This window comes from Bufo gargarizans, chromosome 2, assembly GCF_014858855.1.
Source record: "Bufo gargarizans isolate SCDJY-AF-19 chromosome 2, ASM1485885v1, whole genome shotgun sequence".
Classification (NCBI taxonomy): Eukaryota; Metazoa; Chordata; class Amphibia; order Anura; family Bufonidae; genus Bufo; species Bufo gargarizans.
The window spans coordinates 241664889-241692279 of NC_058081.1; the positions used below are offsets into that span (position 1 = coordinate 241664889).

The 27391-nt window shown below is 45.0% G+C and overlaps 1 protein-coding gene across 1 annotated transcript in view; it reads left to right on the forward strand.

Annotated features, from left to right (window-relative positions):
- Window positions 1–18800: 18800 nt before the first annotated feature.
- The window catches only part of FAM185A (family with sequence similarity 185 member A), a 61693-nt gene continuing 53102 nt past the window's right edge, over window positions 18801–27391 (forward strand). The window contains exons 1-3 of the mRNA XM_044280152.1: window positions 18801–19263; window positions 22649–22758; window positions 27046–27138. Coding sequence (XP_044136087.1) covers window positions 18882–19263; window positions 22649–22758; window positions 27046–27138 — 585 coding nt within the window. The 5' untranslated portion in view covers window positions 18801–18881. The remainder of the gene's footprint in view (window positions 19264–22648; window positions 22759–27045; window positions 27139–27391) is intronic.

Here is a 27391-nt window from a genome sequence, read left to right on the forward strand (position 1 = left end):
GAAAGAGGTTGAATTGCGATATGTAACCCATGGGGCCCAAAGTGTCATGAATCTACCTTGGGTATATTGAGTTAGCGCGACAATCTCTTCAATATTGTATATTTGGTTCACTTTATGCAACCATTGGGGTATTGTGGGGCAAGTTGTCGTTCTCCACAACGGGGAAATTAGGAGTTTGGCGGCTGCCAGTAGGAATGAAGGAAGGGATTTACCTTGCACTTTTTGTTTCTCTTCATTCCAACCTAAGAATATCAAGGTTGGCGAAGGTATATTTTCCAATGAACAGATGTTCTTGGCAATCTCTAAGACACAGTTCCAGAACGTTGTTAGTTTCGAGCAGGACCACCAAATGTGCAAGTATGTCCCTCTTTCTGAATTACATCTCCAGCAAGTGTGAGGAGTAGATGGACACCAGATATTGGTTTTAACTGGGGTTATATACTATATGGATAGTATTTTATATGAATTTTCTTGTATTCTATTTTTAATTATTTTTACATATGGCATTTACCATACACTATAATAAACTTTATATAATAATAATAATATTAGTTTGGACATTTTTGGATTATTATTTTTGAAATCACCATTAAACCCTTTAGGACATTGCGATTTTCCATTTTTTGCGGTTTAATTTTTTACTCCCTCCCTTCCCGGAGCCATAACTTTTTTTATTTTATTCTGACATATTTGCATCAAGAAAGCCATCTCTACAGTAATCCAGAGAGAGAAAGAAGGAACTAGAAGGCACAGAATCTGCATGGCTGAGCTCTGGAGTCAGTCAGCAGACCTCCCAAGTGTCCTTCTTTTGGATCCAAGCTCCTCTGTCCCTCTTTTCTCCTTAAATGTTCCTCTATTTGATCTGAGATATACACTGACGAGCAAACGGGTAACAATGTTTTGAAGTTTTGACTTTCAGGCTCCATATCTCATCTTCCACTACAGCTTCGAACGTGAGACTACGTGAGACTACCATTATTTTTAGACAATCATCTTGGCTATCTCACACATAAATTGGACTTTCATCTATTTAGCATATAATTAGTTATGCAGATTCTTGTCATGTAACTGCATTGTTACTGGTGGTGAAACAATCTTTTTCTTCTTGTATACTACAAATTACAACCTGTTCTCACATTCCCTAATAACTCAGTGTCTTATTAGGTTAATTCCCAAGAGAAAGGTCACTGGTTCCAATCCAAGAGCAGCCATGAAGCAGATTTCCCAAGAAAAGAGAAACAATGTTATCCAGCTCATCGATAGCGGTATCTTGACCAACAAAATTGTGAAACTGTATCATGTGAGTGCCATGACAGTTGGAAGAATATCCATCCATTCTAAAGCTAAGAGGTAGACGTCCAGGCAAAATATCAGAGTCAACAAGTCGGTTCATCACAAGGTCTATCAGTTATGGTATGACAAACATGGCAGTGGAGGCCGCTCGTATGCTTGTAATAGTGAGATCAAAGACATCCATGCAAACACTGTGCAACATGCATTACACAAGTCTGGAATGGTGACCCGAAAAAAAAGGTGAAGAAGCCTTGACTTCAATATTGTCATAAGAAGCGTCGTCTTGAGTTTGCAAAAAAGTACGAACAGTGGACAGTAGAAGATTGGAAACAGCGATTTGGAGCAATGAGATAAAAGTCAATAGACTGGGAGCTGATGCAAATGGGTCTGGAAGAAAGAAGGGAAAAGGGGGCTAATGGATTGAGAAATTGAAGGAACTGTCAAGTCCGGTGGAGGAAGCTTGATAATATGGGGTTGTTTCACAGCCAAAGGCATTGGATTTTTGACCAGGATCGATGGTGGTCTCAATGCTGAGCTATATGTTACTTCGTACACTCGACTACTATGGATATGAAAAGGTATGAAAAGGATGACATAGTGTTCGAACAGGACAACGACCTGAAGCATACGTCGAGATTGGCGAATAAATAGTTCAATGACAATGAAGTAGAGGTGCTGGGTTGGCTCCCACAGTCCACAGACCTCAACCCAATCTAACATTTGTGGGTAGAGCTGAATAAAAAGCTGTATTCGTACCCAAGTGAGTAGAATCCAGAAGGATTCAGGCAGTGTTGAAAGCCAAAGGTGGATGTACAAAATACTGGCAAAATAATAAAGATAAAAATGCAAAATTTTTGAAGCAAAACAGTAACAAAGCAGTTACATGACAAGAATCTGCATAACTAATCATACGCTAAATAGTTGCAAGTCCAATTTATGTATGAGATAGCCAAGATGATATAAATGTGGCAGTCTCACATTCAAAGCTGTAGTGGATGGTGGAATATGGAGCCTAAAAGTCAAAAGTTCGAAACATTGTTACCCTTTTGGTTGTCAGTGTAGATTATTGTTACATTTACAATATTGATCAAGATAGTTTTTGGTTCCTATCTGTATATTTGATTCCTATCTGTATATTATTTAATTATTTGATGCAATTTGGATTTTAGAAATTTCAATATTCAGATATATTCAAAAGTATTAAAGTGTATAAATATACAGGAAAAATTGACTTTTAAGACAATGAACCATAAGTGTTCCTCTTTGACTATCCCAAAAATTGGTAGATATGAGTCAGTAAGATATTCACTCTTTAATACTGATAAAGACTTTACTGCAATGAGAGGGACATTGCTAATACACCCTTCACACTTTGACACGCTCCTGGCCAGCTGTGTCTTAGTCCTGTATACCTTGGCCTGGAAATTACAGACAAGTTTGCAAGCCCTTATTGCCAGCCCTATCTGTGAATTGTTTAGAACTGTGTTTGATATCTTTGAAGGTACTACAACTCCCTTTCTGCACTTTAATAAAGAGACACATATCTATTTTCTACAACTGGCCTGTTTACTGACTCCAGCACCACTTTCGGGCCATAGCACCTACCTTACATCTCCTGCCTTGCACACGTACCAAACTCATAACACCAAGGGCACCCCAACTACTATCAAGCAGGAGCCCCAATAACAGTTCACTGTTCCACTGTTGCAGCCACTGCCACTCCCGTCCTCTGTTCTGCCCCTCCCAGGCAGTGGCAGCAACACATTCTTGAATTGACAATTCTGTCTATCAGTTATCTCTGCCACTTCATCCACTATTACATGTTTAGGGTCTGTTAATAAACTGTCCCTTGATGGTCCTGTTAAACTATCTGCTGTACGATTACTATATCAAGCAGGGGAACTTACAGCTCAGGAGTGGATTGCAGAGAGTCCATTTACTGGCTCTCAATCTGTCTATAAAGTTAACTGTATACTTCCTTTAGGGCTCTTTCAAATGAGCGTATCCCTTGCGGGAATCACGCTCCGTGTGAGAGAGGGATCCTGGCGTCATGTGCTTCCTTCCAGAGGTCCATTTAATCCCAGGTATTCTGACTTCTGGATTGTCTTTGAACTTGTTCCTGACTACCGATTTTTCCTTTGATATTATCTCCTGGCATTTGTCTCTGTCTTTGTATCTTGTATTGGTTCTGATGTATCTCTGTGGTTTGCACTATGGCCTGTTTTTGACTTGGTTCATCTACATCACTCTCGCTGTGGAATGGGCACTTCCTCTCTGTGTAGTACAGGCCACATTGCAGAAGGGATATTAGGGTAGTTGTGTCTTCTTCTTAGGGATCATGCACAAACGTTTTTTGTCTTTGTTCGTTAGGTTTTTTTTTTTTTGTTTTTTTTGCCTATATGCAGAACCATTCACTTCGATTAGGGCTCCAAGTCGGCCGCATTCTGAGTCTGTATGTCCGTTCCGCAAAACAAATAGAACATCGTATTGTCCGAATAAAAGACAGGGATAGGATTGTTCTATTATGGGCCAGCCGTTCCGTAAAAAATGTCTTGCGAATCCATAATTTGCAGACTGCAATACAACAACAGTCGTGTGCATGAGCCCTTAGTCATTCCTTTCAGACAGGGTAGCAATCTATAATGTGATTACTTGGTTCCCTCCATACCATTGGGACAGCAGATGCCATGGCACGTCCCTTCCCATGCAGCCACGACCAGAGATTTCTTGAACAGGTATTGCAACAAAAATGCGGAACCCATAGTTTGTCACGATCTCCGATTTTATAACTTAAAGGGGTTATCCCACGACTAATGTAAAAAATGAAAATGAGAGATCTTATAGTACATGACAACCTCTCTCTAACAAAGCTAAAATCAGCCGTGTACCTCACATGGATCCAGAGATCTCCCCATTCATTGTTCTGCTAGATTAAAGGATAACTGTCATATTTAGACCCTAATTTCAATTTTCCTATATGTAGTTACTAATAACATGATATTCCAAAATCAGTTACTATTAGACTGACTTACCCCATATTTAATAAGATTCAGCCCTTAGCAACCAGTCTGCATAAAACTGCAATTTCACTATTCAGTTAAGATGGCCGCCACTGCCATCACCCCGAGGCTAATCCGGCCTGCCCTCACTAGCCAGTAACAATAGCGAAAAAAGTGTCAGTAATCAGAGCCCTCCCCCCTAAAGGGTTAATCTCCTGCAGCACAAAGGGGTCCTCTTACCACACGTTGCTTTCATTTATACACTGAGCAGATGGCAGATCTCCCTTCCCTGCTCTGCGCTGCTTCGGCTCTGCATTCTCCAACTCTGCTGAGTGAGGGAGCGTCTGCCAAGCGCAGGGACAGGGAGAAGTGCACACAGCCCAGGCACTGTTATCAGCTGCTGGGGAGGACCTGGCTTTAACCATTTACTTACAGTCCCTGGCTGTCAGTAATGTGAGCCTGCACGCAGCCTGCTTCTGCGTCCTCCGTCCTTCAACACATAGCCGGTCCATGCCTAGCAACCCGATTTTAAGCACAGGTAAAAGTAGGCAGTACAGGGAAAAAAACTGTGGAATTAAGGGGTAATTGAGTACACAGTGAAAAGTTGAAATAGGGCCACCAAGGAGATATTAATCACCACAATCCAATACTCCCCCCAAAAAAAAAATACGACAGTTATACTTTAAAGAGGACCTTTCACCGATTATGACACTGTGAACTAAGAATACAGACATGTAGAGCGGCGCCCGGGGATCTCACTGCACTTACTATTATCCCCGGGCGCCGCTCCGTTCTCCTGCTATGCCCTCCAGTATCTTCGCTCACTAAGTTATAGTAGGCGGAGATTTCAGTCACTAAGTTATGGTAGGCGGAGTCTGCCCTTGTTCTGCTCTAGCGCTGGCCAATCGCAGCGCAGAGCTCACAGCCTGGGAGGTTATTTTCTCCCAGGCTGTGAGCTCTGCAATGCGATTGGCCAGCGCTACAGAAGAACAAGGGCAGACTCCGCCTACTATAACTTAGTGAGCGGAGATACCGGAGGGCATAGCGGGAGAACGGAGCGGAGCCCGGGGATAATAGTAAGTGCAGTGAGATCCCCGGGCGCCGCTCTACATGTCTGTATTCTTAGTTCACAGTGTCATAATCGGTGAAAGGTCCTCTTTAATATCAGGTTGGCAGCTCAAGGGGAGTATCTTTCCTGCTGCAGCTCAGGAGGTGTGTCCATGCTCTCCCTATCACAGCTCTGGAGGCAGCTGAAGGATGAAACTGAGCATGTGCAGCCTTGAGAAAATCAGTAGATAGAGTCCAGCTCACCTGCTATATCCTGGTGCACAGAAAGGGTAAGACCTTGAGAAGCTTGATTAATAAATAAATCCAGCACCGGAACATGTTAAGCTGTGCGTTCCTTTTATTAGGGAGCATTCAGACGACCGTGTTTTTCTTCCGTGTCCGTTCCGCAATTTTTGCGGACAATGCATGGACCCATTTATTTCTATGGGTCCGCAAAAATTGCGGAATGCCTTTCATTGTCATCCGTGTGCTGTCCGTTCCGTATGTCTGATGCTTTTATTTTAGAACATGTCCTATACTTGGCCGCAAATTGCTGTCCGTGGCCCCATAGAAAGTCATTAGGTCCATAAAAAATGAATAGCATACGGAAATGCATCCGTATGTCATCTGTTTTTTGCAGACCCCTGGACTGAAAACATTCTAGGAAACCCCATTTCAGTCCCATTTTAGTTTTTTGCGGACCGTGAAAAACGGATGACACACGGAAGCACCACGTCCGTATTAAACGGACTTACAGAACGGAAAGTTAACTGAAGACATACAGAACACACGGATCCGTGATTTGCTGACCGCAAAACCAACACGGTCGTATGAATGCTCCCTTACAGTGATAAAATTCAGGCAGCAATTGAACGGCATCAAGTAACATCCATCTGAAACGCGTTTCAAACAAAACTGTTCTTACTCATGACTCATGGGAAATCTCTCCACAGCTGGGCTTATAAAGAAACTCTCCATCCAGGTTACTCACCTAAATGGGGGATGGAAAGGATCATCCGGCTAGTGTGGAGAGATCCCAAGGATTCTGTTGACAGCATAAGAGAAGAGCTTACAAAAAGCATACAAAAATTATTTACAAAATGCAGTAAAACCATAGTGATCAAAGTGATTAAAATAAAAGCACACTAAAGACCACAGCAGTTATATCTTCTGATGGAGGCCACCAGTGAGTCCCCAGAAAAGTATTGTATGGCGATGCTGGGGTCCGCTAGTAAACCGCTTGGTCTGAATGTTGGCATATGCTGAAAAACACATGCTATACAAAGCTAGGCTATATGACCTGGATAACCGTTTGAACTATATGTAATACATTGGGAACTTCATGTTTGTTTTTAATAAACATACATAAGTTCTTTCTTTAAATTCAAGCCAGCCTGGCTTCTGGTTTTCAAACGGATAATTCTGAAAGCTTCCCTTTGTAGAATAAGTCTTTTCAGATTGCCTCCATGAGAAGGAAGGCAAACCTTCTCTATACCAAAAGCACAAAAAAAACGGTAAACTTCTATTATAATGAAATGTTTATCTGCGCTGGAAATGTTGGTGTAGGAGGCATTAGTATGTTTTTTCTTGTTGTATTACCTACATATAATAGGCCACACTGTGTACATTTAATAACATATATGACCCCCCATAGTATTACAATTCATATAAGATTTGATGGAAAAACTGGTACTGTGATCCGAATCATTGAAAGTTTTTGTAGGTACTACATAGTTGCAAGTTCTACATGGGTTACTGCCACAACAGCTAAACCCAACATATTTTAGCCATTTACTATATTTATTAGTATTTTTTTCTGGTCATAGACGTAAATAGAGAAGGGGAAAGAGAAGACACCAGTGTAGGGGAACGTCTAGGGACCACCCTATATCCATAGTTTAACAAAACCGAGATGCTGTCGGAGACTGCCTGTTTGATGAGATTAGATTGTTTGCTGTAGGTGAGTACTAGAGTTGGAGTTCTTTTATTGTCAATGTTGTTATTATTATTGTTCTTTTTACTATACTGCATGTTATTTTTATTATTGTTTTGATTTTTTTGATTTTTAAAGAGGAGGTCCTTGCGATTTTTATTATGAGCTATACTTTCTGCTCTAGTTATCATCCAAGATGGATATCCTCTGCTTGATAAACGTGCAGCAATAGTGCTGCATTCAATAGCATATGAAATATCATCACTGCAATTTCTTCTTGCTCTAATGTATACACCCACAGGTTTAATACTGTGGATCGGGTGCTGGCTGTCAGCTCTAAGAATTGTATTCCCCACAGTGGCTTTGCGAAAGGTTGCAGTATGTATAATCTGGTCAGGGACACCTTTTACAGTAAATCCAGGCCTGCGAGGTATCCCTGAGAGTGTCCTACATGCAGAGTTAACTAGTGTGGTCGATGCCATATTCACAGATCTACTGGGAGCTGAGAGGGCCGCAGAGATAGTCATTGAACGCATTCACAGGTCCCTTAGACCCAAGCCAAAGGAGGGAGAGCAGCCGAGAGACGTTGTATGGGGTCTCCTGAAATACACAGACACAGCAGCGCTACTTAAATCAGCTAGGGAGAAGTAAGATGTGACTTTGGAAAAATCCAATGTCCTGCTATTTCAGGACCTGGCGCAGTCTACATTAAACAAGAGGCGAGTTATGCACCCACTCACAGATCTTCTTAAATCCCAACGGGTCCCCTTTAAGTGGCTGTTCCACTTCGGGTTAACCTTCGCAATAGGAGGTAAGAAATGCGCGGTCCGTGTACCGGGTGACCTACCAGCTGCCTGGAGTCTCTTAGGCTCACCTCCTCTGGATTTTCCCTCATGGCTCCCAGCGGCCACTCTCGGTGCACCGCTCCCGTCCCTACCTGATGCAGGCGGATCGAATAAAGTGCAGCCAAAGAAGAAATTCCACTCAAGACCTCGAATCACCCGATTTATAGGTACTCTGTTAATCCATGCTTAATCCACAGTCAGGAGACTGTATGGGATCGGCCTCCTTAGATTCCCACCTGTGTTCCTCTGTTATGCTCTTAGGATAACATGTAGTCATGTTGACTCTTGTTTTGGCTATTGCATTAGCATTGTCCAAGCCCCACTATAAGTGGATCTATTAGTCTGTATTGACCAGAGAGCTAGAGTTGCTAAATTCTGCAAGCTAGGTCAGGCATGTTCTTATTACATTTTAGCTGTTTGCAGGGCCGGTCAGATCATGTTGGTTACTGTTAGTTCATTTTACCTACCCCCGGGTTATACCAGGGGAAAGGGTGCATTACCCTGGTTATGGCGCACCCTTATAAAGTCTCTATAGTTCCTTTCTGTATACAGTTTTATGTCTTCAATGCCGAAATTTACCTTAGAGATCATATGTTTGTACATTTATTTTATCCACAATACCCCCCCCCCCCATGCCTGCTCACATTACCTTAGGCTGCTCACCCAACACTAGCTCTTTCCATTTGAGTTACACACATGAAGATGGCTCAAATTAAATATGTCTAATTTAATGTCAGGGGCCTGAATACCCCTCAAAAATGGTCACAAGTAATATGCCTTATGAAAAATCTCATGTGGACATATGCTTACAAGAAACACATTTTAAACATGGTCCTGTCCCCAATCTACCCAGGGGGTATTTTAAATATTAGTATAATAGTGCATACTTTAAAGCATCCAGAGGTGTGGGAATTGCAATAGGCAAACAAGTCCGGTTCACACACCTATATACTCAAACAGACCCCGAGGGTCGATTCATCTTTGTTAAGGGGAAAATAGGCACCCAATTGGTCACTATGGGAAGCTTATATGGTCCCAACCAAAATCAGAAAAACTGGATTATGGGAACACTGAAAAAACTCAATGCTTTTGCTGAGGGGATCCAAATTGTTGGGGGTGATTTAAATGTGGCACTTTCCCCTTTGTTGGACACGTCAGAGGGTTCCTTCAAACAATCCCAAGCCTCACTGGGTATAATAAACAGGAGTCTCTATGAGGCTAATTTGGTTGATACTTGGAGATTGCTCCATCCATCAGATCGTGATTATACTTTCTTCTCTACCCCCCTTTCAGGATCCCATATACAGGTCCTTCTAAAAAAAAATGCATATTGTGATAAAGTTCATTATTTTCTGTAATGTACTGATAAACATTAGACTTTCATATATTTTAGATTCATTACACACAACTGAAGTAGTTCAAGCCTTTTATTGTTTTAATATTGATGATTTTGGCATACAGCTCCCACAGATTCTCTATGGGGTTCAGGTCAGGAGAGTTGGCAGGCCAATTGAGCACAGTAATACCATGGTCAGTAAACCATTTACCAGTGGTTTTGGCACTGTGAGCAGGTGCCAGGTCGTGCTGAAAAATGAAATCTTCATCTCCATAAAGCTTTTCAGCAGATGGAAGCATGAAGTGCTCCAAAATCTCCTGATAGCTAGCTGCATTGACCCTGCCCTTGATAAAACACAGTGGACCAACACCAGCAGCTGACATGGCACCCCAGACCATCACTGACTGTGGGTACTTGACACTGGACTTCATGCATTTTGGCATTTCCCTCTCCCCAGTCTTCCTCCAGACTCTGGCACCTTGATTTCCGAATGACATGCAAAATTTGCTTTCCTCCGAAAAAAGTACTTTGGACCACTGAGCAACAGTCCAGTGCTGCTTCTCTGTAGCCCAGGTCAGGCGCTTCTGCCGCTGTTTCTGGTTCAAAATTGGCTTGACCTGGGGAATGTGGCACCTGTAGCCCATTTCCTACACACGCCTGTACACGGTGGCTCTGGATGTTTCTACTCCAGACTCAGTCCACTGCTTCCACAGGTCCCCCAAGGTCTGGAATCGGTCCTTCTCCACAATCTTCCTCAGGGTCCGGTCACCTCTTCTCGTTGTGCAGCGTTTTCTGCCACACTTTTTCCTTCCCACAGACTTCCCACTGAGGTGCCTTGATACAGCACTCTGGGAACAGCCTATTCGTTCAGAAATTTCTTTCTGTGTCTTACCCTCTTGCTTGAGGGTGTCAATGATGGCCTTCTGGACAGCAGTCAGGTCGGCAGTCTTACCCATGATTGCGGTTTTGAGTAATGAACCAGGCTGGGAGTTTTTAAAAGCCTCAGGAATCTTTTGCAGGTGTTTAGAGTTAATTAGTTGATTCAGATGATTAGGTTAATAGCTCGTTTAGAGAACCTTTTCATGATATGCAAATTAATTTTTTTAGATAGGAATTTGGGGTTTTCATGAGCTGTATGCCAAAATCATCAATATTAAAACAATAAAAGGCTTGAACTACTTCAGTTGGTGTGTAATGAATCTAAAATATATGAAAGTCTAATGTTTATCAGTACATTACAGAAAATAATGAACTTTATCACAATATGCAATTTTTTTTAGAAGGACCTGTAGATATACTTGATCAGGCTAATATTGACCCCATTACAATCTCCGATCATGCACCCACCTCTAGTTCACTTCTCCAGTCTGCCCCTTAAGCAATGGCAATGGAGACTAAATGATACCTGATTGGACAAAAGTGAGGATGTGAGATTTCTCCAGCAGAAGCTCCAATGGTATTTCCAGAAAAATGAAACCGCAGATATGTCCACACCATTGGTATGGGAATCCCACAAAGCTGTGATGAGGGGGGAATTTATTGCACTCAGTAGCAAGGTGAAAAAAATGCTTCATTCATTGCTTACTCAGATATCCGCAATAGAGTCCCTTCACAAGCGCTCCAAGGATCTTAAGGCTGTGGAGGACTTGAGAAGGCTGAGGAGGGAGCTGAAGGACCACCTCAATGTCTGTAGTGCCAAGGCATATCAGTATGCCAGGTTTTGCTTCTACTCACATGGGGACAAAGGCACTAGACTGTCTAGGTTGATTAAGCAGAGGAGGGACTCCAGATTCATTGCTAATGTCAAAACAAAGAAAGGAGAACTGGTTTACCAGACGGGGGATATCGCACATGAATTTCAACAATTTTACCAGGAGTTATATGGGCTGGAGGATTCCGAGGGATCTCCTGGGGCGGTGGGAACAGCTGAGATAAGAAGCTTTTTGAACAAACTGAGCCTACCTAATTTGACAGATCTTGAGGGGGCCTCTCTCTTAACCCCTGTCACGGAGGAGGAAGCAGCACGAATATTAGCCTCCATGCCCATGGGAAAAAGCCCTGGACCGGATGGCCTTCCGGTGGGGTACTTAAAAACATTCTCAGATGTTCTTCTGCCACAACTTTTAAAATGGTGCAACTCACTTATGTCGGGTTACCACCTCCCTAGACAGTCCCTTGAGGCTATAGTTACCATCCTACCCAAGGAGGGGAAGGATCCCCAGCATTGTAGCAGTTATAGGCCTATTTGTCTCTTAAACGTCGATGTTAGAGTATGGGCAAAGCTACTTGCGATGCGTCTTAAGGGCCTTTTGAGTAAGCTGATAAACCCCGAACAGTCTGGATTTGTTCCAGGGAGGGCTGCCATAATTCTTGTAGACTCATCACGATAATTCAGATGGCCAAAAAGAAGGGCATCCTATTGGTCCTCTTAGGGGTTGATGCGGAGAAGGCCTTCGACAGGTTCAATTGGGCCTACCTATATCAGATGGAGAAATTCGGTATCCCAGAACAATTCCGAAGTGCTGTAATGTCTCTGTATAGGCCGCCTAGTGCCAGGATCTGGGTTAATGGGACACTGTCTGCCTCTTTCCCTATCAAAAACGGCATTAGGCAGGGCTGCCCCGTGTCCACCTTGTCACGTGCCGATGCGAGCGAGGCGTGGATAAGGCATCGCTTGGGATGGGAATTCCCCCTCCGGGGAATTCATGGAACCCCCTTTCGGAGGCCGACCTGGAGCTGACTAGAACCGCCGAGGAGCGCAGCCATCATGTCATGAACAAGGAATGCAACCATCATGACATGAACATAGCATGGAAACATGAAACATAGCGAAATACAGGACATGGAACGGAACAGAAGACAACAATGCAGAACCAGGCGACCCATACCGAGACATAGGTGGCCGGACAAAGGCAAAGGCAAAACCTGGCAAAGCAAAACATAGACAGACATAACAAAGCCAAAAGGGCATGACACCCACCGGGCATGGACAAGGACATACATGAACATAGACATAGCAGGGCACAGGCACCCTTAAGGCATGGCATGGCATGGATAGCAAGAGCAGAAACATAGCAGGGTACTGGACAGCCTGAATTAACAGAACTGGCCCCCAGAATGACCACAAGCTATGCAGACTGAGCCCTGAACCTCCATGCTCAAAGACAGAAGTAGCAGCCTAACGAGCGCACCTAAAAGGACACACCCCAGGAAGAAAAGAGGAAGTTTAACCCCATCAGAACCAAGCAGGGAGGTACCTAATCAGGTCAGGGGTAAACAAGAAACCACAGCAAACAAGCTGCGATACAGGACGTTTCCCCTATAACCACGGAACACCGCAGCCAGAACGCAAGGGTGCAACAGACCGGAATACCCACTGGGAGACGATACCGCCTGAGATGGGGCACAAACCAGGTCACGGCGAACCGCCACGTGACACCCCTCCATTTACGTACTCGTAATGGAAACTCTGTTACAAGCTATCAGAGAACACCCATATATTCACAGTGTTAGGCTTAAAGAAAATGGTCCCTTATACCAAAATGCAGCCTTTGCTGATGGCCTGTCGAGGCTTTCCCGCATCTATTAGACCACTTTGACCGGTACGGGCGTATGTCAACTACACCAAATCCGAGGTGATGAAGTCTCGATACCTCGTTCAAATGAAATTTTCTTAAAAACCTCCACCCCATTTAAATGGCAGGATTCTCACATATCCTACCTTGGAGTCAAAATTCCTTCTCAATTAGGGAAATTGTTTCAACTTAACTACATACCCCTCATTAAAGAAATTCAGTCACTTCTAAAATCCCTTAAAATCCCATATGTCTCGTGGATGGGTAGGGACACTCTCCTAAAAACCTTCATTATGCCTAAAATCATGTACTGTATAGAATGCAAATGCTGCCTATCTATCTGCCAGGTCACTTATTTTCCCAAATTAGAAAGGTCTTCACTGCTTTCCTTTGGGGCGGGAAGAAATCCAGGTTGGCCTATAATAAATTAACTCTCTTGAAAGAACACGGGGGATTTGGGTTACCGGATGCACAATCATACTACGGAGCGATCCATCTTAAACGATGGTTGCAATTACATACACCTAAATATAGGTTACTGGGCAATGGCCTGGAGTTATCCCAACTCACGCAACTGCAAAGAGCTGGTCTTTGGAACTTGAATAAGGCATTCCTAAATGAGTACCCTCTCCTTAAGGGTACTGCATCTGTGCTGAGATATCTTGCATTAGAACATAATTTATTAAAATAGCCCTCTCTAAACATGCCGGCTAATCTCATCCCATTTTCGGTGAGACCAGGTGTGATAGATGTAGCTCCAGTTTGGGATAAATGTAAAAACTTCGCCATGGAAGACTTTCTGGGGAAGCTCTCTAAGAAGATAGAGGAGGAGCATCCTATTAACCAATGCTTCACATCCATTAGCTTCCTTGATAACTTAGAAAATTGAACTCCACGGGGCTTTTACTGGAACGCAAAATGGGTGCTAATGGGGGAAAGGACATGGTTTGAAAATGAATGCTCCCGGAGACCCTTCCTAGGAAATTGATCTCACAGTTATACTCCTCTTTGTTGACGCCAAGAGGCAAAATGGTTCCCCCATATATACAATCCTGGGCATCGGAACTTGATAGAGTGTTCTCCGAAACAGACATCATGCACATGCATTCACACTCCCATGGGTTCTCGAGGTGTGTCAGGGTCCAAGAACACTCTTACAAAGTGTTAACCCAATGGTACAAAACCCCTAACCAACTAATCCTGAGGGGCTTACAGGGATCGGACACTTGTTGGAGGTGAAAAAAGGAATCAGGCACACTGTGTCACATATTCTGGTCATGTGCAAAGATTCAGCCATTCTGGTCCAAAATTTTGGGCGTAATCAACACATTGTTACCGCACCCTATCACTTTCACTCCAGAAATGGTGCTTCTCTGGCTCCCTACTCCTGCTTGGCAACCCTCCAAGAAAAACCTTGCAAAGCATCTGATTCAAGCAGCGAGACTCCTCATCCCCCTACGGTGGTTGCAGGAAGAACCTCCATCGGTTGCCCAATGGGAAGATAAAGAAGACCAACTGTGTCGTATGGAGGAGTTGGTGAGCTGGGAAAATAGGGAGCATGAGAGATACTTGAAAATATGGAGTCCAGGGTTAAATTATAGAACTTCTCACCACACCCAGTTTCACAATTTGGGCCAAGATAGATGGGCGAGATGAAATCACTATGCTAGGCCTGGACCTTAGGTAACTCCCATATGCCTTTTGGGTACCTTTTGCTTTTTGACCTCCGAGTTAGTGAAATCTTGGGTACGGTTACAATACATTTTATGTGTACCAATATTATAGTGGGTGGGCTTGGAGATGAGGGGTGCCTGAGGGACATTGTCTCGGAACCTCTCCTTCCCTTAATGATACCCTTCCATCTATCCTAATCCCCCCCTCCTTTTTCTTCCCTCCTCTCCCTAATCCCCTTCTGTTTTGTTCTCCCCCTTCATATATGCTCTAGAATTGCTGTTTTTGTAATTTTGTACACTTTTTTAGATATGTCTTAAAATTGGTATGTTTTATAACATCAGAAGTGTGATGAGCTTGTGTATATGTTGTAAATCGACCTTTCTTATAACTTGGTCTTACATGTGCACCATATGCAATTAGTGTATATTTGTCTTTACTACTTAATATTTGACTTTACTACTCCGATTATTCCTGCGTAGCCTGTTCTCCAGGTCATCAGCTTTGTGAAGCAGGTATGAGACGTCTTAAATAACTTTACCCAGGTGTTTCTGTATAGTGGGTATGGTGTCTTCCAGGTGGCCTACTGGTTCTCCACTTCTTTGATCTTCTCAGACACTTTCTTGAGGTCGTTTCTGATAAAAGACATACTTTCTTGTAAATGTCCTATTTGAGTGTTGAGAGCGACTAGCGCTGTACTGCAGTTTGTGACCGCATTGAAGACATCTGTTATTGTAGGCACAGATTGAACTTGTGCAGGGCCTGCGTCGACCTCCTCCCCTTCAGCCGCCATATGCATGGATCCCCCAGCAGCAGCTATTCGGCCATTCACTTCACTCAAGCCACCCACAGCCTGGGCAGCAGGGACAGACCCCTCTCCGGTGCCTTGACCTCCCCTTACTTCATTGCTGGTGAGTGGAGCAGATCCAGGAGCCACCCTGGCATATTGTTCCAGGCGCGCCACCACTTCCGTAGCTTTAAGCCCAGCCCCGGCGCCATCTTGCTTAGCGTGCGGTGCAGGCCCACTTTCTTTACACTACTTCTCCTTTCTCCCTTGAGGCGTCATGACGGGGAGTAACGGCTCGCTCAGCCTCCAGTGAGTATATGTTCCTTGCAGTGAGGCTTTAACAGCAGCGAAGGTGATGGATGCAGGAGGATTACAGGAGACTCGTCCGGGAGAGCGCGATTCAGCGTCCTCTCACATGCCGCGCTAGGCCACGCCCCCGGCTATGCTAAATTTTTAATTACATGCAATTACAAAAGTATTCAGATCCAGGTGCTAGTTTGAAAACTGTAGAACATTTGTCGTGGGACAACCCCTTTAAGTATAAGAAGTAGGCTTATTGCATGATTGCTGCCATACAACATTTGCTGGAGGCAATTATAACCTCGTCACAAATGTAATAGAACTGGCTTGTGCTGTTCTTACACTTCGGCCGAATGCACATGGCCGTTGTTCACGGCCATGAGCGGTCCGTGGAACCACGGCCTGGATTCCTGCTGAGTGCAGGAGCGCACGGCGTCATTGGTTGCTATGACGCCGTGCGCTCCCTGCTGCCGCCACAGTACAGTAATACACTGGTATAGATCATACTAGTGTATTACTGTATCGCTTTGCGGACAAGAATAGGCAGTTATATTAAAGGCTGTCCGTGCCGTTCCCCAAATTACGGAACGCGCATGGACGCCATCCGTGTTTTGCAGATTTGCGGACCGCAAAACACACAACGGTCGTGTGCATGTAGCCTTAGGCCTCATGCACACAACAGTATTTTTTCACGGTCCGCAAAACGGGGTTCCGTTGTTCCGTGATCTGTGTCCGTTTTTTCTTCCGTGTGTCTTCCTTGATTTTTGGAGGATCAGCAGACCAGAAAAGTGAAAAAAGTTAAGTTTGCCTTAAAAAATGATTGGAAAAAAACGGACACGGATCACGGACGACAATCTTGTGTGCCTCCGTGTTTTTTCACGGACCCATTGACTTGAATGGGTCCGCGGACCGTTGTCCGTCAAAAAAATAGGACAGGACATATTTTTGGGACGGACAGGAAACACGGATCACGGACGCTGATGACAAACGTTGCATTTTCCGAGTTTTCAACGGACCCATTGAAAATCACGGAAAACGGAACAACGGACACGGATGCACACAACGGTCGTGTGCATGAGGCCTTAACCGAACACTTTTTTTGTTGGAAAACTACTCCAGCTTTCCTACTCCACCCTACTGCTGGAGTGAGATTAACCCTTTTTTTTGCGACTTTTAAAAAAAGTCTCAGTGATAAATCTAGAGTGAAACCCATTAACATAGCTCACCATGCCCACTTTTCCACCCACATTATACAACTGGAGTGGTTTAAAAAAAGTCGCAAAATGTGTTTTGTGACTTTTTGAAGCCAGAATTTTCGAGTGAATGCATGAAAACAGCAGCAGACAGGCGCACCAGACCTGCACCAGATTTATCATGGGGGCTCAGGCTGGATAATAAATATGGCGCACACACTTTTGTGCAAACCTATACCAACTATTGGTTGGCTTACAGAATCTCATGCCAGAATTGTGGCGGAATCTCGCAGGCCATGCCCCCTTTCCCTCTAAGCCACAATCATTGTCTGTGAAAGGGGTTGTCTCACCTGAAACATTAGTGGCATATCGCTAGATGTCTGGAACAAAGCTCCCAAAGAGAACGAGATCACACTGCACACGGACGGCCATTCCTTTCTATGGGAGTGCTGGACATAGCAGAGCACTGGCTTTGCTATTTCTGGAAGTCCCATGGAAGTCCACACTTCCGCTGTGCCCTCCCCATTAATTTATATGGGACTTCCGAAAATAGCTGTTAGGCTATTTTTTGGCGCTCCCATAGAAATGAAAGGAGGCCTGCTGCGCATGCATGGTGCATTCTCCCGTACTTTGGACTCTCTGTTAGGGCTCATGCACATAACCGTATGTATTTTGCGGTCTGCAAAAAAAACGATTCGCACAAAATACGAATGACGTCCGTGTGCATTCCGTATTTTGCGGCATGGAAAAGCTGGCCCCTAATAGAACAGTACTATCCTTGTCCGTAATGCAGATAATAATAGGACATGTTCTATTTTTTTGCGATACGGACATACGGAAACGGAATGCACACGGAGTACCTTCCATTTATTTTTTGCGGACCTATTGAAATGAATGGTTCCGGAACGGACACGGAAAGAAAATACGTTCATGTGCATGAGCCCTTATAGAGAAAGGTGCAGGTCCCAGACTTGGGACCTGCATCTATCTGACATTGGTGGCATATCCTAGCAGCCTAGTCTTTCTGCGGCAGCTGGTGGTGGTTGAAGGATGGAACTGAGCATGTGCTTCCATTTCAGTGAGTTGGATTTGAAAAAAGCAAACAGCAGGTGGCGCCATACAAATAGACTTCATGAATAACTCAGTAAGGCTACTTTCACACTGGCGGCAGGACAGATCCGACAGGCTGTTCACCCTGTCGGATCCATCCTGCCGCTATTTTGCCGTGCGCTCCGTCCCCATTGACTATAATGGGGACGAGGGCGCAGCGCAGTGAAAGGCTGCTGGACTAAAAGTCCTGCATGTCCGACTTTTTAGTCTGGCAGCCTCTCAGCGTGCACTGCCGTGCTGCGCCAGAGCTCCACCCCCACCATAGTCATGGGGACGGGGTGGTGGTCCGGCAGCACGGCGAAATAGCGGCAGGACGGAACAGCCTGTCGGATCCGTCCTGCCGCTAGTGTGAAAGTACTCTAATAAATTTTTAATTACATGCAGTTAGAAAAGTACTCAGATCCTGGTGCTGGTTTGAAAAATGTAGAATATATTTATTGGGACAACCCCTTTTAAGTAACATATATAAACTATAAAAAGCAATTCTGACGCTTAGGTGTATAAAGGTCATAGTATTATTATCTATGGCTGGGAGCTCCGGGTACACAGGACGTGAGGTAGACTTCGTGCTGACATGCGCAGTGAGGCTGAGGCACGGCAATAAGTCAGAATAGTAAACATAAACCATCCAGGCACGTCAAACATCAGGCGCTAGGAATTCTGGGAGTTGTAGTTTGCTTAGCGCTAGTGGCCATGTAAGGTACTGCGTTTGAACTACATTCCCCGGCAGCAGGGATTTGGGTGCGCAGAGAAAACTGAGAGAAGAGTCTGCATGGCTGGTTTAGGGCAGTGATGTTGTCCGTAGCATGTCGCGGCCGCTTATGGTGGTCCTTGGCGGGAGGCACACGGAGAGTAGCATGTCGGCTCTGGGGCAGCTGCACTGCGGAGTCCCGGTGTAAGCCCCTCAAGCAGTGGACTCTCATCGTGCACCCGCTGAGCAGCCTGAGAGTGAAGCTGCCGTGTAACGTGCGTGTGAAGCCCCAGGACCCGCTCACCTACCCGGAGGCTGACAGGGTGTTCGTCGTGGTGAGCGGGGTGGACCGCAATGTGCACCGGGGACTGGACCTGGACAACATCGAGGTGAAATACGACGAGGAGAGCAAGCAGGTGCTGATCACCTCCCAGGACATAGACAGCCGGACGTGTGTGGAGGTCACCACCCCAGTGCGCTTCGGTATGTGGGGCAGCCATGGGCACATAGGTGGGGGCGCTGGTGGACAGAGTACTGTCTGTACCCCAGGGCTATCCTCAGGAGACTGACAGCCTATAAACTGCTAGCATTGCCTGCCTGTGATCGCACAACCAAGGCGGTGCGGTGCCCCTTTTATTTTGAGTTCTGAAATGGGGCAGGCTCACATTAAAGGGGTTATCCAACCCCTAAAATGCCTGGGCACCTCATACAGGTTATACTTTCCCAGTCGCTCCTGATGCCCGCTCGGCCGCCGCAGCTTCTCCAGGCGGATCAAAACATCCAGCGACGGATAGGGTGGTGGTATCCAGTAGCAGGCCGCGACAGGGACAAGCCTCCCTAGCATCACTGGTTCCCGTCGTGGCCTGCTGTTGGTTAACCACCCCCACCATGTCGCCGCATGTTTGACGGGAAGATGCAGCGACGGCTGTGTGGACATCAGAAGCGTCACTCGTGCCGGGGAACGGGGTAAGTATAACCTGAATGAGCTGCCTGGGCATTATAGGGGCTGGATAACCCCTTTGAGGCTACATTCACACAATTGTATTTTTTAGACCTATTCATTTCAATGTGGACAACACGTGGATGTCATCCGTGAGCTGTCCACATCTGCGCAGCTGTTCTGCAAGTTACAGAACGTGTCCTATTCTGCGTTTTGCGGTCGAGGAGTAGGATTTTCTTCAAAAGGGCCAACGGAAAGTGCGTGATGTACACAGCCAGTATTTCGATTTTTGCGGGTCTGCGGATTGCAGACCGCAAATGGGTACGGCTGTGTGAATTTAGCCTAAGGCCTCATGGACATGACCGTATCCATTTTGGGGTCCACAAACCGTGGCTCTACAAAACAAGGATATCGGCCATGTGTACACAGCACTTTCCTGTTCCACACGTCCCGCACCATTGTAGAAATGCCTATACTTGTCTGCAATATGGATAAAAATAGGACATCATGCTCTATCTTTTTTGCGGGACCGTAGAACAGACATATGGATGTGGACAGCACACTGTGTGCTGTCCGTATCTTTTGCGACCCCTTAGAAATGAATGGGTCTCCATCGAACAAAAAATACGGTTGTGTGCAGGTCACAGATAGCAATTATTCTGAAGGGGTCAAAATGCACTCAGAACTTTATCATCTGACTTGGGCCTGTTTCACACTGCCCGCAGTAGTTCTGGCAGAGAACAAACTGCTGATGTTACAAGAAAGCCCACCGGCCCCATTGACTATAACGGGGTCCAGATCCGTCCGCTACCCAGGAGAAATGCCCAAATATGGACACAATGGTTTTTGTCCAGCTGGATCCCTGCATATTTGCTGGGTAGCGGCCGGATCTCCACCAGACCCCATTATAGTCAATGGCGGACATTCTGGTAACTTCCGGCAACGACGGACCGAGATGGTCCTGGCCGGCTGTTCTCTGGTGAAACTACTGCAGGCAGTGTGAAACAGGCCTAAGTCCGATGAAGTTCTGAGTGCATTTTGACCCCTCCAGAGATATTGTGATCTGTGTTTACATCCCAGGGCAAGGCTCATGGGGAGTATCAGCAGCATCAGATCCAATCCTAAAGCGTTCCTGAGTAAAAAAAAAAAAAAAAAAGTTGACATAATGGCTGTGCAGTCATATCTCTGAAGGAGCAGGTCTTTTTTTGTGCTTCTCGAATGTCCTTCAGCCATATTATTTCCTTTTTCAGCTGCACAGCTAGATGCATTTCTCTCACAAGCAGAAGGCAAGTCCCTTCTTTTATCAGTTCCTGTGAGCCGTCTTCTGTGTCTCTGTTGCTAGGGACGGATCTTGCCTAACCACAACTAAAGGTTCATACGTTGTCCATCTCAGCTTAATCATATTAAGTTCTCCAGATGTCCTTTTTTTATTTTCCTTTAGTGTATATTTTATGTCCGAGGCCATTTTCTAGATTACTGAAGCCATGATCCTGCCCTTCAGACAGCCTTCTGTCCTGCTCACATGACGGTTGGAGGGGAGTATGACCAGATCCATCATCATGCCCCTCCATTGAGACGCACGTGATTTCTGATGTCCACCCTGGATACGTGCAGATGACAGGTCAACTGTGTCATGTATACATGTTTGGGCATTTGCCCCTCCATCTGCGGCCATTTTATGAACAGGACATGGGGCTTGCCTATGTGACACCACCAGTGGGAAAAGCCTCTCGACTCTTTGGTATCCATTAGGTGTGGGGTACTATGTATAGACATGCAGCACTAGTACAGTGCTATCGTGCTGGGGCATTCAATTTGATGGGCGTCTACACATCAAGTGTGATGTACAGGCCACTGGTAAAGTGCACAGAGAGGCCACCCCCACTGCAGCCATGGCACCTGGGTGTTTGTAGGGTTCACAGAGGACCTTGGTCTTCCAGAGTTGGAGACAGACTATGCTGTGAAATGTTTGTGGACCATATATGAACATCAATGCAGCTGGACACACTGGCTTAGTTCCAGGCTTGTAATATATTAGTACTTCTACCTAGCAACCATTTTGAATAGGTAGACATGCAGTGTAAAGTATGAAGGAGAGACAGAAGCAGAACCTGTCATGGAACACAAAGTAGGTTCTAGTTTCCTTTTAGATAGTGCCACTCAACTGTAGTCACTGTATGAAACAAATCGCGGGTAAGGACTTCCCAGTGGTACTGGCTTGTACGACTTGTCCACAACTGGACACAAAAATCACAAGAATATACCAGTGATCCATGAGGGTGGAACTCTGATGTCCCCCCCGCTATCCTGCAGCCCCTGTGGCACCTTGTCACCACAGCACAAACCAGGCACTGGCCCTTTCAAGAACATGTTATTTCACTGCAGTTTTCTCTGCCGGGTTCTTATTTATTTTTGTTTTTTATTATCATTGAGTCAATCAGAAAAAATTCACACAAGAAAAAAAAAAAAAACAACAACTCTTAGGCCTCATGCACACGGCTGTTGCCCGGCTATTCCGTGCATTGGGGACCGCAATTTGCAGTCCCCAAAGCATGGACACCATCTGTGCGGCTGCTGCAGACTGATTCAGACCTGTTCAACTTAAATGGTTCCGTGATCCGTCCGCACCACAAAAAAATAGACCATGTAGAGGCACGGAGAGAAGCCCCACGGAAGCACTCCGTAGTGCTTCCTTGGGGTTCCATGACTCTGTTCTGCACCTTCCGAATTGCACACCCATTCAAGTGAAGTGAAGCTGCTTGCGGGCCACAGTACGGGCAAGGCCGGTTGTGTCCATGAGGCCTTATGCACATGGATGTAACATCTGAACGCAGTTCTCCTCTGCAGAAAAATAGTGGCAGATAGACAGCTGCAAAATGCAAAGACTTTTGCTGGTAATTTGCATTTAAAATTTGTATTGTATTTTAGATGTGAACATCAAAACTATGGGCCGTGGCAATGTGAACGTAAAAAAAATTGAGTGCGACAATTGCCAAATAGAAACGGAGAAAGGGAGCAGTGTTCTGCAGTCTATCAAGGTAACAACTTGGAAGTATTTGAGTTGTCATTTTAAAGGGGTCGTCCAGGCTTTTAAAAGGGTCTTTTGGTACTTGGATATTGATGGCTTATCCTCAGAATAGGTCATCAGTGTCAGAGCCCTGGCGGTTCCACCCCCCCACCACTATGATCTGCTATTTAGTGCTGGATCCAGAAACTACATAGTGGATAGAAGGCTCCATCATGTTGTTTCTGCCACAGGGGTACTGCTGCTCAATGGGATCTGAGCTACAGTACCCTGGCACCGCCACAACACAGTGAGCAGATCCTTGTGCTTCCAGCTCCGTCCACTGTATAGTTCCTGGTTCTGGCAGCTGCCACGAACAGGTGGTTGGTGGGGGTTCTGTACCAAATGTCTTGAAAATAGGTAGCCTGTCCTTAGGATGGGCCATACATATTATAATGGAGGATGTTTGACTTTCCTCATTAAAATAGAACTCCTGCAAAAAATGTTATTCTCTGACATGTTAGAAAGGATCGTGATGTAATCTGTAGTGAAGTTAATTTTCTTACCTGTGACTGTATTTGTGAGTTATATCCTCTCTTGTGATCCTCAGCTATGTCATGTGACCAGCAATTAGACTTTCCAAATAACACAGCATCTTGTGTGGACAGGAAGTCAGTTTCTCTATGTATTCCTATGGGAGCCTCAATGTCTCATAGGAATGAATAGAGAAGTAACGGACTTCCTGTCCGGTGTCAGTTGGAGATCAGAGTGTTGGTCACATGACACAGCTGAGGATCAGAAGGAAGGGGATAACTCGCAAAAACAGTCACTGGTCAGAAGATTACCTCCATTACAGATTACATCATATACCTTTCTAACAGGTCAGATTTTTTTTTTTTTTTGCTGGAGTTCTTCTTTAAACAACACATCTTCATGGGTGCAGAGACCCCAACCACTTTAATATTGATAGCCTATCCTCAGCATCGACTAAAGTCCCAGTTCATCCATTTAGCTTAAGTGTCATTTGCTGTTCTATATTTAGCTTGAGTGTATATGAAGCTTTGGATATAGTGATAGCATGTTTCAAGCAAGGGGGCATGCTAAGAGCAAGGGGGAGGGGAAATCCAAGACCCCCGTCAGCTGGAGTGCAGAGCAACTACAGCAAGTGACCATCGCTCTGGAGAACACAGAACATTTTTTCATTGCTTAGACCTCCTTGATTTCAACAGGGCTGAGGCTCAAATGTCTGCTGTGGTTATGTAGTGGATCCACATGAGACTTAGCGTGTGGAATCAATAAAATGTTAAGCATGCTACTTATTTCCTCGGGGGCACAAGAACCCACTCAGAAAATTCCTGTGCTGGTATCTGTGTCAAAGTCTTTTCTGACTGATTGCAATCGTTTCAATCTGACAGAAACATATAACTCTCTAGTGGTAAGCTATCACTATTACTGCAGCGTGTAAGAGGTATTGCTACACAAGCGGTCTGTATATTGGACTCTATAAATATGGAAAGTATAGGAACAGTGCAAATTCTAAGCTTCATTTATGTTTGTGGTGTATTCAGTGCAACTAATTGGGTGCTGTGATCAGACACTGGTTAATGTCTGGGTCATGGTGTCAATAAACCACCTAATTAGTCACAGGGGTGATTAGATGTGCAAAAACGTTCTCATCTCACTCCTTTTCTGGAAAAAAAAAAAGACTCCTTTAGGGCTCTTTCAGACGAGTGGATGCCGTGCGTGGAATCCGCTGCGTGAAACTATGCCGAGCCTCGCTCTGGACAGCAGAGACACGGAGCAGTAACATGACTGATAATGCTCTGTGCCTCTCTGTGACCTGTTTACTACAAAATCACAGTGAGATAAAGTTGTCACCGTGATTTTGTAGTAAAGAGATCACAGAGAGGCACGGAGCATTATCAGTCATGTTACTGCTCCATGTCGCTGCTGTCCGGAACGAGGCTTGGCACTCTTTCACGGAGCGGATGTCACGCACGGCATCCAGTCGTCTGAAAGAGCCCTTATGTGACAATCGGAGACCAAGTTTGTTCTCTGATGTGGGAGAGGGGGATAGATAACATGCACAAAAGTCCAAGTTACCCTCCCCTGGGGGCCATGTACAGTTACAATGGGAGAGTGAATCTATGTCTCTACTCTAACCCCTGCTGAAGAGGGGAGGGCTGCTTGGTCGTAGGATACCTTAGGCTGTAGCAACTTTTAAAGCTGACAGTCTAAGATTTAAACCAAGGCCAGGATTGCAGTGCTAGCTGCTTCACATCGGGAGATATTGCCCTTAGAAATTGGGTAGGGAGTGGGTGCAGCACTCCATTTGTAAGGGCTGTAACTTGCAGTGTATCGCGACTAGCAATCCCGGTCTTGTTTTTAAAGCTTAGCTTGTCAGCCAAAACCTGGCTTGCATCTCTAGCTGCCACACAGCCCAATATCCAGCCAGCAGTAGCAGGGACGTATGAAATGTAACCCTGCAAGGATGTATCAGATAAGTCCTTAGCAGGGAAGGTTAAACTTTTGTATTTAATACAGCAAAGCAAAATTGGTATAATGTAAGTTGACCCCCTGAAATATAAAACAGTAGTGGTGGTTTAGGAGTTGGAGTTTTTGCGAGTACATTTTGACTCCCTGACCGTTCACACCCTCACCTGCTTACTTTTCATGTATAGAACTGTAATGGATCAGTTATTAAAATAGTACAGCTCATGCTTCAGCTGTTCTAATGATTCCATTGTGAACCGTGGCCTTAAAGGGGTTGTCCCATAATAAAGACAGGCTATAATGGGAAACCCCCTGTTGAATAATGTGGAGAGGTGGCCCCGGGCACAGTCTGGTCAGAGCTGTGTTCCATGCTTTTCCCTGGGTACAAAGACGTAGTGACAGATCGCATGTGCTGCTTGACTGACTTGTTTCATCCACTACATGAGAGTCCATGCAGTGTGGTAGAGATGACTGCGCCGCTAGCTAAGCAGGTGAAAGCGCATCCTGGAAACAGATCTGCACAGAGAACCCTATGGACTGTTTGTAGAGGTATTACATCAGCTCATGGAAAACTGACCAGAAATGGCAACAAAGCCGACGTGTGGGAATGGGCCCTATGTTAAGACCAAAAGGGCTTTCCTGCAAATAACATTTCGGGTCACAGAAACAGCCAGCTGAAGGCTCCCGGCGGTTTTTGCTCCCACTTCTCCAGGAATGGGACATGAGACCCAGAGGGGCAGATTTACTAACCCTGTAGATGGCATTACCATAGACAGGCTGTCTAGACATTGGCTCCGGCTGGTTGATGAATTTGGTGCACAGCTAGACACTGTTGTATAATTTTATACTAACTACTGGCCGGATTACTTTGCAAGACAATTTTACAGCCGAATTGTTGCGTCACAGGACATGCACCTCTCACTAGGCTTTTATGTTAAGCCACACCTGTTTGGCAAGCTAGACTCGGTGAAATATTTTAAAAACTAGATGCAGCAGATTGCCCCACAGCTTGGTGCAAAGATAAAACGTGATCTATCTTTTGACGTATGTTATGGTTAGTAGACCCATTGACGCTATTGCCAGTGTTTTGTGGACCTGCTGTTTGCGGTCCGCAACTCAGCACATCGGCCATATGGTCATTTGAATGGGCCCTTACTGGTGTGTTACATAAAAAAACTTACACATATCTGAGATAATTAAACTTTTTTTTTTTTGTGTGAACAGTAAAACAAATAGAATAAAACCAATGGAGAAATTGATTCTATTGTAGATGTACATAAAAAAACACTGTAATGTGCACCCAAATTGTGCCTAAAAGCTACAATTCCACCCACATAAAATATGGCCTCATACATGATATGTCACAAAGCCTACAACCAAAGAGATTAAACTTGAAGGGTCCATTCACACGTCCGTAGTGCATTGCGGATCTGCAATACTCCCGGCCGGCACCCCCATAGAAATGCCTATTCTTGTCTGCAATTGCGGACAAGAATAGGACATGTTCTTTCCATAGCCGCGGACCAGAAGATCGGCGGTGCGCTCTGGAAATGCGGATGCGGACAGCACACTGTGTGCTGTCCGCATCCATTCCTGCCCTATAGAGAATGAATGGGTCTGCACCCGTTCCGCAATATGCGGAACGGATGCGGACCGACCTATTCTGCGGATGTGTGAATGGAGCCGAAATCTGCTGGTATAACCCACAACATAAATATATGGGATGGATGTATTCCTCATGGACTACTACTTTTTGGTTCTGACCTGTATGTTGACAACCGCCAGTATGACCACCTTTTAATGCCAGTTTTTGCATGTGCAATTTCAGGGTCACAATGTTCACATTCGTACAAATGGAGGCAAAGTGATATGTCTGGGGACAGTCCATGGCAATGTGGATATTCGTGCTCTAGCTGATAGTGTAAGTATAATTACTTCTTGTATTGCCGTTTTACCCAAATTTGGATTCAGGAATTGTGTAGTCTTGAAAAAAAGCTTTAAAGGAGTTCTCCAGGATTTAACAATTAATGACCGATCTCTAGTATAGACACAGTATAATGTCGAGCAGCACTGCAGTACCTTCTGGTAAGGATATCAGGAATGCACTAGCCAGATGGGGGTTATAGGCAATATTTATCACAGAAGTAGACGGCAGCTTCTCCAATCCAAACATC